Source organism: Hippopotamus amphibius, chromosome 6 (assembly GCF_030028045.1).
Source record: "Hippopotamus amphibius kiboko isolate mHipAmp2 chromosome 6, mHipAmp2.hap2, whole genome shotgun sequence".
Taxonomy (NCBI): Eukaryota; Metazoa; Chordata; class Mammalia; order Artiodactyla; family Hippopotamidae; genus Hippopotamus; species Hippopotamus amphibius.
The window spans coordinates 60,525,922-60,538,097 of NC_080191.1; the positions used below are offsets into that span (position 1 = coordinate 60,525,922).

A 12,176-nucleotide genomic window follows, 5' to 3' on the forward strand; every position below is an offset into this window, starting at 1 on the left:
AATTAACTTAAAAAAAATTCCATTTATGAGAGAAACATGTTATTACAGAAATTTGGAAAATACAGAAAATGTTTAAAGAAGAAAAGAATTTAAAAATCACATGAAACTCTACTGCTGTTAACATTGTGGTGTTATTGTCCAGTCTTTTTTCTTGTTTTAGACGTAAGGATTGCACTATTAAATTAGTTTTACATCTGTTTTTTGCATTTTTTCCCTATTTTTTTTTTAAAAACCACATTTAAATTTTTCTAACAGTATTAAAATTATAAAGTTACTTTTCAAAAACTGGTGGTAAAAGATAAATATTAGAGTCTCTCCCTGCTATTTTAACATATGTATTTAAAAGTAGGCTCTGGTGTACAAAGAATGTTCCTAAAGACTGAAATTTCATTATACCTTCTTGTTGAGGGTAAACATCATGAAATGCAGCATGTAGGTGCAAACATTGGGCCCTAAGGTCGATGCCTCTCCTCCCAGTTTTTCTAGTTTTGAGAAGGTACCAAGTGAAGAAGATTAACTTCAGAGATACACACATCGCAGTTAGAAGGCTCTGTTAATGAAAGGCCAGGTTAGCTATTCTGGATTTAATGGGTGACTTCTGTAAAGTCTGGCATATCCTCCCCCTGATAACCACGTGTGTTTAGAAGTCTGATGTGCCTTGTTAACTCTTGGCTGGTGCTTTTCGTGGGGAACAGCTCGTCCTGGACCTCTAGTGCCTGGCAGGTCCCCTTGAGGGCCGGGCCATCAGTGTGTGTCCCGGGGACGTGGCATCAGTGGGGACACAGCATCAGTGCTGCCCTGCTCTGTTGCAGGCATATGGTGCTTCTGAAGGAGCAGTATGGGAAGCAAGTGGTCGTGAACCTGCTGGGGAGCCGAGGCGGCGAGGAGGTGCTCAACAGAGCCTTCAAGGTAACTGGCTTCCCCACCCTGGGTGGGGGCAGAGAGTGAAGGAGCCGAGGGGCCCCTGCTCAGGGCGGGCTTCCAGGGGACTGGAGGCAACGGTCCCGCTTTCCCCATGTTGGGGGAGATTTTTCCCATCAGACCTTCAGCATTAGGTGATTTGGGCACCTGACAAATGAAGTTTAACTTCTGTAAAGCAGTGGTTGGGAGAATTTGCTTAAAATGAAAACAAAGCATCTCCCATCTCCAGCTGCATTTCCTCCCATGCTCCCCACTGGGGCATTGAGGACTCAGGATGCCGGCCTTTCCGTGGCTCTCTTGGACGGACACACACATATGCATGCACACGCGTATGTTTGGGCTTCACTCCATGTATCCCTGACCTGCTCAGGGAGCCAGAGTTCTCTCTTCCCTTGTTGGTCTGGCCCAGCTGCTGGCCAGCACCTCCTGGCAGGATCCCACAAACACCACAGGGCACTTGTGCCTAAGTGGCTCTTCAGAGCCCTTGCTTGGTTTAAAGCAAGCAACCTTACATAATTTCCTCCTGTGAACTTGGAAACTTCAAGTCATCCATCCTTGTCTGGGCTGCCCTGAAAGCTGCTTCCTGTGCCCAGCTTTCTGTGGGCTCCCTGCAGCTTCCAGCTCATGTTCCAGGGAGTTGCAGGGAGAAACCCTGGTTGGGGAGGGAGCAGTGAGCAAAAGCCTTCCCCCACCTCGCCTGCATCTCTCCCTGTTCCCAGTGCTCCCATGTATATTCAGTCTCCTGTGGACCACGCTGCAGAATGAGCTGTGGGCTGTGGGCCTGCACAGTCCTTTCCCAGCCGTCCATGTCCCCTGCTGAATGGGGAAGAAAGCCCTGTGGTTGTGCAAAGCTCAAGGAAGCCCTTTATGGAGAGAGTTTGAAGTCAGACCTCACTTCACGGGAAGCGTGTTCCCTGTGGTCCTGGCTTGTGGCCAGTGGATGCTGAATCCAGCTGGGTGCTCGTTTCCCTCTGCTTAGGAAAGCCATGTGCTTGGAGCAGAGACTTTCTGGTGGCCAGTTTCACTTGGCCAGACCTGCTTTTCCTGTTTGGTTTGTTGCTATTGGCAACAAGCTCAAGAAGTATCTCCCTTCCCACCCATCTTGGCAGCAGTGTTGGCAGATTATTTTAAGGAAGAAGAAAGAAGAAAAAACCCTCAAGAATCTTTTCCCTTTATGTCTTGATTTTGGGGAAAAGATGTCCTCAGCACCCCGCCATCAGCTGGTGGGCCCCTGGGCAGGAAGGCAGGAGAGGACAGCAGGTCTCTGGCCTAGTGGGGGAGGCCAAGCTCCTGGGCACGTAGGAGGTAAGAGGCACACTAAGGTCCATGCTCCAGCAGCTGGCCTGTGATCCGTGGCTGTCAGACTACAGGGGACAAGACACTCACTCCAGATCATGAAGCCACCAAGCATGCATGCTTCAGCTCAGCTGCCTACTTCACAGCAAGACCTTCTTGTGATGGTGGCTGTGCGTTGATTTGCATTCTAGAGCAGGGGGGACGGGCACTCAGGGTCGCTGGGACCAGATGCCCTGAAGTCCTTTTAGTCCTTCAGAGTCACTAGACTCTGGCTGGGCAAATGTTGGACAAACCTGAGCTGAAGCCACATGGGAGGGTGCCCTGGGAAGGCAGTGGTTCATCCTTTGCCATGGGGCTGCCTGGTGAGAGTGCTGAGGGGTTGCTGGCTGAGGTTCCTGGTGTGGAAGACTGACCTTGGCCAGGGCGCCACACCTGTGGGGCGCCACACCTGCCCGGCACCCGCATGCTGTGCTTCCCCACCTCTGGCCCTGCCTTCAGTCCAGCTCACATGCTGGACCCGGGCCTGGATGGGCCCTGAGCCCCTGTCTCCCCCACCCTGGGGTTTCACTGGGCTGCACCTCCCCTCACCAGGTGGCCTGGAGGACTTGCCGAGGGACTTGGCTTGTAGGGATGGGACTGGTTACCAGGGCAACGGGAGCTGGATTATGAGCTCCGCAGCCTCCTGCACTACCCTGTACCTGGTGTGCCTGTGGCACTCAGGTGCCTGCAGAACAGAGCGGTCCTTCCCCTTGGGCGCCCTCCAGAGAGCCCCGTGGGAGGTGATGTCAGAGCAGGGCCCTGGGCTGCCCCAGGGAGCCACACCCACTCTGGCTGTCTTTTGTCCAAGGTGGACCTTCTGTCCTTCTGCAGGTAAGACGCTCTGCGGTTTTGTCCCCAGGGTTGTTGTTCTGTGCTGCTCTTTCTGGGTCAGGGCTGGTAAACTGCCTGGTCCACGGTAAGCCTTCAAGCTAAGTCCTGTGCCCTGTCGAGAGACGCGGTTGGCTGCTCAGTTGCCCTGCCACCCTCCCCCTTCCCTTTCAGAAGCTGCTCTGGGCTTCTTGCCACGCTGGCGACACGCCTATGATCAACTTTGACTTTCATCAGTTTGCCAAAGGCGGGAAGCTAGAGAAATTGGAGACCCTGCTGAGACCCCAGTTGAAGCTGCACTGGGATGACTTTGACGTGTTCACCAAGGGCGAGAATGTAAGTCCACGGTGAGTCTCGCCTGCGTCTTGTCCTCCCGCCGGGGGAGCTGCCGAGTGGCCGGGGCTCTACTGGGAGTGTGCCCTCCCTTGCTGTTCCTATGCTTGACATTTTTGGGACTGCAGACTTGATGATGGGTTCCAGCCTTCTCTTTTCCCTTCCCACAGACGTGCTTTTGAATTTTGTGAGTAGATGATAAATCATGGTTTTCTGGCAAAGTAAATGTACTGATGGAGGGGGCTGGGTGAAACGGTGGAGCCGTGGTGACCATATAACTTACCATCTGAACTGTGATGAAAATTAGGAAGAGTGAAAGGGGGCAGCTGGCATAAACCCAATTGCCCGAGGAAACGGGGATGTGGATTCCCTGCTCAGAGTGGAGAAGGAAGTCCAGTTTCCTCAGATCAGTGCAGTGGTACTCAGTATTCACAGATTCACGTGTTTGCAAATTTTCCCACTTGCTGACGTTTATTTGTGACCCCAAAATCAAATTCTTGGAGCGTTCACAGTCATTCACAGACCTGCTCGGAACGGTGAGAAATTCGAGGCACCTGCCATTCATTTTCCTGGCAGAGGTGGAGCCAGGCCACGCTTGGCTTTCTTGTTTCAACTCACCCTGGAGACGTGTTCCTGCACCATCTGCTGGGTGCCACGTTTTCATTTTTTTGTGCATCTTGTTGGTGATTTCATTGTTGAAAATGCCCGCCAGGTGTAGCACTAAGTGCTGTCCAGGGTCCTAAGCACGAGAAGGGTGTGACGTTCCTCACAGAGGAAGTACGTGTGTTCGAGACGCTTCGTTCAGGCACACGTTACAGCACTGATGGCCAAGGCTTCATTGTGACCAAATCAACAATGTGTATTAAATTAGGTGTCTTTAAACAGAGATACACATAAAACAAGGTTTTATATTGATTAGTTGATGAAAATGTGTGAGTGGAGGCTCACGGGAACGTAACCTGGTATTCCCCCAGGAGCAGTGACTTAGCATGTGCTACTTTGCTAACAGGTCAGTTCTCTAGTAGTTCACACAACTTTCTAGAATGTAACTATGGCGATAAGGAGAATTGATTGTATTTATAATGACCCGGGTGTGCAGGCTGCTGAGAGCGGGCTCTGGGCTTGGCACGATGTGCTGGGACCCACCCCGCTGTGTACCGTCGGGGAACCTCCATGGGAAAGACCGGGCAGAGCAGACAGCTGAGGATCAGCTCGTCTGAGGGACGCCGGTGGCTCTGGGCGGCAGGGCTAGGCTCTAGGTGGCGCGTGGGCTCCCAGGGAGGAGGTGAGGGCTGCTCTCTCGGTGCAGGGTTCCTTGGGGCCTAGAGGCAAGCAGGCCGTTGCTCCTTCCAGCAGAACTTGTGACGTGTGTGTGTTGTTTTCGTCAGTTTCCAGAAAGGCACTCTGCGGATGAACTGTCTCGACTGCCTGGACCGAACCAACGCGGTGCAGAGCTTCATCGCCCTCGAGGTCTGTCTCTCGGGCCCTCCGTGTCCTGTCCTGCGCCTTTGCGGGGACGGGCTGGGCTCAGCTCCCTCGTCGGCAGGATGAGGGAGGCCTCGCCGGGCTAACGTTCTCCCTGTGGGGAGGGGACAGCCATGGGCCCGGCGTCTAGAGAGAGGTGTCCCTGGGTGGCCGGCTGGCCAGGGCCGTGATGTGCCTTTGGCCTGTCCCAGGCGCGCTTTCACACACGCGTTGGAATGCACCTTGCACGCGGCGGCCCAAAGGTGCCACCTGGAGAAATGGTGGCCGTGTGTAGTGATCGCTGTGACTGTCCCCTCGGAGGAAGGCAGGGTGGGGCGGCCTGAGGTGAGGCTGGGTGTGAAGCCTGTGGCCTGCTGCCTGGGGGACCTCTCCCGGCTCCCTGCTGGGAGGAGACGTGGGGTCGGTGCTGCCCGCCGCAGCCCCCCTGCAATCCTGGTTGCTGGTGGTGTGGGGGAGGGGGAGTAGGAGGGCTGAGTGACGTAGGGATAAAGTTGGGCGGGTTGCGGAGGCCCCGTTCCCCGCTGCGAGGACGCCTCGTCCTCTGGAAGGCGCAGAGTCGCCCACGCCTCTCCGCTGAGCGCGCGCTCACGGGCGTGGCGCCCGGTGGTGTCCCCTGGGCAGCTGTGGTGACCGCTGCCCCCTCCCCTCTCCCAGGTCCTCCGTCTTCAGCTCGAGAGCCTAGGGCTGAATTCAAAGCCCATTGCCGACCGCTTCGTGGAGTCCTTCAGAGCCATGTGGTCTCTGAATGGGCACAGCCTGAGCAAGATGTTTACGGGCAGCCGGGCCCTGGAAGGGAAGGCCAAGGTAGGGGCGGGCCGCGGGGGCGGGGGGCGGCGGGGGGGCGGGGCCTGTGCGGCCCCTCTCACGGCCTGTCTTCTGGCCCCGCGGCAGGTGGGGAAGCTGAAGGACGGGGCCCGGTCCGTGTCTCGCACGATCCAGTCCAACTTCTTCGACGGGGTGAAGCAGGAGGCCATCAAGCTGCTGCTGGTCAGGGACGTCTACACCGAGGAGTCTGCGGACAAAGGGAGGATGCTGCTGGACAACCCGGCCCTGCTGGGTGAGGAGCTTCCGCTCTGCCCGGGGAGCATCCAGCTGCGTTGCCGTCTGGAGGGTGGGGCTGGGGGGTGCTAGCCCGCCTTCCCACCTCTCACGTCATCCCAGATGGTGGATGGCAGGCACCCCCCTGAGCTGTGGGGCAGCGGGAGGCAGCGTCTGTGCTTGGATCTGACCCTAGACTTCAGCGTGATGGGTCTCGTGGTCAGACCAGCTGATCTGAGCAGCGTGCAGCCGTGTTTCATATTTTATGAGAGGCTGAGCCGCGTGCAGCCACAGGAGGAGCAGAGTAGCGGCTCAGGAAGAAACAAAGTTAATACACTCACAGGTCCTAGAGATGCCACGCAGGGCCACGTGGAAAACCCCAGGATAGTCAGGAGGCAGAAGGGCACTTAGGCCATGGCCTTTATTGGGGTTTCCCTAGGGAAGGCCAGGCAAGGTGTAGGACCATCTGGTTTGAGTAATCCTGGGGGGCTTTGGGCTATAGGGATGGGCTCTAGTTGGATGGTAGCTGGTCCTGGGATGGTTAAGGCGGAGGAACATCACCCCCAGGGTATGCAGGCCGGAAAGAGGAGGTGTGGCTCTGGGTTGGTTGTTTGCACATAACAGGCTCTGGCTGAGTCTGAGAGTTGGCTTAGCCCCAGGAGGGGCAGTCTCTCCCAGCCAGGAGGCCGAATACCACAACATACAGAAGATAAAAATGTGTGCAGGGTACCAGCTGTCACTGTGGTTCCTGGGAGCCTGTGCTTCTGGACTCGCGTGAGAGCTCACTCTTCTACTTTCTTAGTTTGGACCATTTTCACACCGAGAGGTGGGGAGAAATAGAGAGGGTGCTGCAGGGGTCAGGGTTGATGTCTTTGCATGTTAACTCATCCAGGAATCTTTCTCAGCTCGAAAGGGTTCTTGGTCCCATTGCCAGGTATCATTTGTGGGGAATCTTCTATGAGGGTGACCTCCTGTTTCTGTTACGGCCCCAGGACCCTGTAGAAATCTCCCAGGGATGAGGATGCCTTCCACTCTTAGGGGCAGGACGGTCATGATTCCCTCAACAGCTAGAGGTCTCTCTCTTTTTTTTTTTTTTCTCTCTTTCTTTAAAAATTGAGATATATTTGACATATTAGTTTCAGGTGTACGACATAATGATTCGGTATTTGTATGTGTTGCAAAATCATCACCACCATAATTCTAGTTAACATCCATCACCACACATAGTTACAAATTTTTTTTTCTTGTGATGGGAACTTTTAAGATCTACTGTCATAGCACCTTTCAAATATATAATACAGTATAGTTAACTATACTGTTTTATGGTTATGCTGTACATTATGCTGTCATGCTGTACATTACGTCCCCAGCCTTATTTATTTTATAGCTAGAAGTGTGTACCTTTTGACCACCTTCACCCATTCCTCTTTACCCCCGCCCCAGCCTCTGGCAACTGTTCTCTGCATTTATGAGTTCATTTTTTTAGGGTGTGTGTGTGTGTGCACACACGGGGGTGTGTTGAAGATTCCACATATAAGTGAGCTAGAGGTTTCCTTGGGAAAATTTTAGTGATATCTTATTCCCTAGAGCTTGTAAACATTATAGGACTCATGGAAAAGAAGGGGAAACCTAGCATTTTTCCTTCTAAAAGTGTGTAACTCTTGTTTTAGAAATTTTTGGTGTTTTTGAAACATTAGTTTGCCCATGCTTAAAATGGTTTCACACCCCTTTTCTACTTTTATTCTTCCATCGTTGGGGGAATTCTTATTTGACTTCTGGTAGCCAAGGTGACATGTGTCAACCCTGGAAACAAGGCCAGCTCTGTAAAACTGTAAAGAAGCTCTGAGTAGAACAGTGAGTCTATTTCATAGCAAAGTAAATGTGATAGGCATTTGGGTTAAACCCCTAGTTTAAAAAGTGGACTATATTTTGGCTATCAGAGGATGGACCTGGTTCAGAGTAATGATTTTTTAAAGGTAAAAAATGGAATTTTCCCCCCATTTTTTAATATGGAAAGTTGCCGTGTCCCCTTGATTAAATTCCCAGGGGATCATGGAATGACCGCTGAGGATGAGATTCCCTGTGACCTGATATCCCAGCCTCTGTGGCTCTGTTGGGGGAGGGGTGCAGGGGGCACATGAGGCGGAAGTGTTGTGGTCGTGGCAGTTCTCAGCCTCTTACCGCCTTTGCAAGAAGCATCCATTGGTCTGTGTGGAGGGATCGCGCATCCCTCTCTGACAAGGAGCCTGGCCGTTTTTCTGGGGGACGCGTGGGGATTGGAGTGCAGACAGACATGCCCTTTCCGTGTCCCCGACAGTGACTCCCAGGATACTGCGAGCCATGTCGGAGCGCCAGTCGGAGTTCACGAATTTCAAGCCGGTGCGCGTCGCTGTGGGCACCTGGAATGTGAACGGAGGGAAGCAGTTCAGGAGCAGCCTGCTGGGCACGGCCGAGCTGGCTGACTGGCTGCTGGACGCGCCTGCGCTTTCCGGAGTCGCCGGATCCCAGGGTGAGCGCGGCCGGGACGGGACGACAGGTGCAGAGCCCCCACCCTGGCCGCGGCCTGGCCTCATCTGCAGGTGTTCTTGGGAGGTTGGGTCTTTGGCTTTCTCGCTCCTCGGAACGTTTAAAAAGTGCTGTGGTCTGACTTTCCAGAACACGCCTGGCAAATTGAATATTTGGCGCCTTTTTCTTTTCCAGATGTTTGGAAGGGTCGTCAAAGCAGTGAATCTCTTTTCTCTTCACACGAAGAGATTTTGCAGTTTTAGGTTTTGATGATGAGAACCTTTGGGTTGTAAGGAGGGAGATGCTGGGCTGGACCATCCCTGCCTTTTCCCAAACTGACCATGTGATCCGTGTCTGCTTTAGCATTTGTGTCCTTTTTTTTTTTTTTCTCCTTTTTGGCCGTCCATGCGGTTTGCGGGATCTTAGTTCCCCAACCAGGGATCGAACCCAGGCCCTCGGCAGCAAAAGCAGAGTCCTAACCACTCGGCAGCCAGGGAATTCCCTGTGTACCTTTTAAGAATAAAACAATTCCAAGGTTGACACTTCACCTTTTGTCTTATATCATGCTAAGTAATATTTAATGGCCTCAAAACTTAGGATTTGATCACGTACTTTTTCTCCAGTCAGCATTTATGTAGGGGTTTTGCTTTTTTCTGCTCACTTGGATTCCAGAAAGACGCGTGGTCTGGTTCCCTGCCTGTTGATGTGTGGTGGAGGGCGGGGTCGGTCCTGCTTACGTACCTTGATCAACAACGGTCCGGGGCAGTGCCCAGAGCCCTGTGCCCGCTCTCTGTGCACTGTCTGCGTGGGGTGGGGGCAGGGTAGCTCAGGTACACAGTGCGGAGTCACTGGGGTGGCTCAGGCAGCTGAGTGTCAGGACACATCTGGAGGGACGCAGCAGGTGGCTGCAGGGCTTCTGTTCACCTAAGATTCCCTGTTCATGGGGCAGAGAGAACAGGTGCGGAACACCTCTGCTCTCTGTGCTTCCTGTAAGCCAGGCATTTCTGGGGCAGGTTTCATCAGCACGGGTCCCAAGCAGGGCTGGATGTCCCCTTCTCTGACCACCAGGACAGCAGTGCCCTGAGACAGGGCCACAGCCAGTCATTAACCCGGCAAGACTGGCCCAGCACTGTGAAAAGTGCTGAGGGTCACAAGGACAAGCCAGTGCCGCCCCTGGGGGACTTAGGGTCTGGCTGGGGGGTGGGGGGGCGGGGTCTGCTTCGCGGGGAAATTATTGGTCCAGGCACGTGACACGTGTTCTCTGACTTATGCTTCACGACCGCCTTGCAAGGTGGCCGTTACCGTCCCTTTTGCAGAGCAAGTGGCAGAGTTTGGAGACGTGAGTGACGTGCCCAGGATATAGACAGGGAAAAGCCACGTGCACGGTGGGAGCTGGAGGGAGGTTGGCGTGTGGAGCTCACTGTGTGGTCTGTGGCGGGGGTCACCAGGGTCGCGCGAGTACACTTGAGACGTGCCACTGCTGGCCAGCACAGGCCTGGGTGGGTCTGATCTCCTTTGTCTCCTGCCTGTTCTGCAGAGGAGAGCAGCCCAGCTGACGTATTTGCCGTGGGCTTCGAGGAGATGGTGGAACTGAGCGCAGGGAACATCGTCAGTGCCAGGTAGGCGGCCGCGTGGAGGGGCGGGGCGCTGAGCCGGGGCATCCGCTTCCCGCTGTGCGCCTGCCGCATCCTCACAGACGTGCCCCTGCCCGCTGTGCGCCTGCCGCGTCCTCACAGACGTGCCCCTGCCCGCTGTGCGCCTGCCGCGTCCTCACAGACGTGCCCCTGCCCGTTCCCCTCTCTCTGCTCATGAGGGACGCAGAGGGAAGGGCGGGGCGGGCTCTGCATTCCATGAGGTGCGGCTGCCTCGGCCGCCTGTAGAGGCTGGTTCACACTTCCTTGCTGCTGTGTGTGAGCCCCGAGGGCGTGGGCCAGGCTGCGCAGGGGCTGACTCACCTTTCCTGGGGAAGGGTAAGAGTGTGCCAGCGTGCCAGGGAAAGAAAACCACTGGATTAACATTTGGTGTGAGGCCAGCTGGACTCTCTCCTTCCTAGTCCACTTCAAGGCACTTTCGGAACAAATAATAAAACCTGGTTCTTTGGAGGTCTTATGAGCAAGGCCCTGTGTTGGGTTTCAGGTAGCCGGGGTTGGGATGGGACACGTGCTGTGATGTGTACAACACAACCAGACGTACGCGGATAGTCCATTGCAGGGATTAAGGCTCACGTGGCACGAATGCAGGAGGGCAGGCATCACGATGTCAATTTAGTGAAAAGAACCACCTACAGGCGGGAGCAGGTGGGAGAGCCTGCTTCCAGCTCACACTAACTAGCACCACTCTTTTCTCTTCTCCAGTACCACCAACAGGAAGATGTGGGGTGAGCAGCTTCAGAAAGCCATCTCACGGTCTCATAGGTACATTCTCTTGACTTCGGCACAGCTGGTGGGCGTCTGTCTTTATATCTTTGTACGTCCGTACCATGTCCCCTTCATCAGGTAAGAACATTTCGTTTACAGCATCTGGGGGAACACGGGATTGTTTTATTCTGACTTCCTTTTCCCCTCCTTCCTGCTACAGGAATCAGGACCTGCCGTTATTTTAGATAAATGTAGCAAAACCCCCAAGGAAAAGCCAGGCTGAATAGAATATTGTCTAGCATTTAAAAAGCCACAGTGGGAACCTTCTAGCTCAGGAAGCTGGACCCTTTTAGAGGCAGTGTTTCCTGATCGCTGTCACCCAGGCTCAGCTTTGCACAAGGGAAGGGATTCCTTGCTTAAATGTTAGACAGGAAACCTCTGACCAAGAGCTGGGGAACTCATCAGGAAATGCCAATTCTTTTGTCTCTTTTTAAAAGAATTCTAAATAAGATGTGTGGGCAAAAAGCTTCCATCACTGTCACCCCGTTGCTGAGTCTCCAAAGCAAAAGCTTTGTGGATGTCAGAAAGGGAAAAGCTTAGGAAAAGGTGTCTTTTAGGAAAGGCTGTGCATGTCTGTGTGTGTGTGCGCGTGCGTGTGGGTTTCAAGGTCTGGGAGGAACTCCCTTTTTCCCTCAACTGTCTCGTAGCCTCACATAGCTCCCTGGTCTCATTCATGTTGTTGGAATGTTCTCTGGTCTTTGTCTTTGCTGATACCAGGCATTAACTGTCCTGACCCCCCCCAAGCCGAGTAAGGGTCACACCGGGTTGTGCACCTCCGTGGAGTCAGGACCACAGGCTCCCGTGGCGGCACTTGGAGAGCAAGACTGTGCTCTGTGCTCATAACCCTCTTGTATGACCTTCGGGAAATGTTAAAGTCTGTGTCCCCTGACTGTTTGCTGTGACAGTCTGGCAGTGCCCACAGTGAGTGGGTAAAGGTCAGTTAGGGTCAAGGTAAGGGTGAGGTTAGGGTAGAGGTCAGAGATAGAACGTGAGGAAGGGAGTGATGCCAAGGTGCTCCGGATTTCCCAGGTGCCAGCGAAGGTCCCGGCACCTGTGTCCTTGGCCTCGTGCCCCTTCAGCCTCAAGCTCGCACAGCTGTTGGCAGGTTACCCCCGTACCGTGTCTGCTGGGTGACACTCAGCGGGTGGAGGCGTCAGCCCCTGGTCCTGTGGACCTGTGCACTCACTTGTGTGCATTAGAAGTTGGCATTTTGATGCCAGCAGGCGTCTGTGTGGAAACCACCCACCCCGCCCAGCATCGATGACTGAATGGTTCCTGTTTTTTAAAATGTGTTGATTACCTGATGGCATCTCC

At 53.9% G+C, this 12,176-nt stretch overlaps 1 protein-coding gene across 6 annotated transcripts in view; it reads left to right on the top strand.

Annotated features, from left to right (window-relative positions):
• SYNJ2 (synaptojanin 2) overlaps positions 1 to 12,176 on the top strand; it is a 94,283-nt gene that overhangs the window by 59,355 nt on the left and 22,752 nt on the right. For 5 of the 6 annotated variants that reach the window (XR_009054287.1, XM_057738661.1, XM_057738665.1 and 2 more), the window contains 8 exons: positions 813 to 909; positions 3,259 to 3,431; positions 4,806 to 4,887; positions 5,557 to 5,706; positions 5,794 to 5,959; positions 8,258 to 8,449; positions 9,983 to 10,064; positions 10,800 to 10,940. Coding sequence is in view for 5 of the 6 variants with exons in the window: in XM_057738661.1 (XP_057594644.1) it covers positions 813 to 909; positions 3,259 to 3,431; positions 4,806 to 4,887; positions 5,557 to 5,706; positions 5,794 to 5,959; positions 8,258 to 8,449; positions 9,983 to 10,064; positions 10,800 to 10,940 (1,083 nt within the window). In the remaining variant the exon portion in view is untranslated. The remainder of the gene's footprint in view (positions 1 to 812; positions 910 to 3,258; positions 3,432 to 4,805; positions 4,888 to 5,556; positions 5,707 to 5,793; positions 5,960 to 8,257; positions 8,450 to 9,982; positions 10,065 to 10,799; positions 10,941 to 12,176) is intronic. The other variant, XM_057738662.1, reaches the window with a different exon arrangement.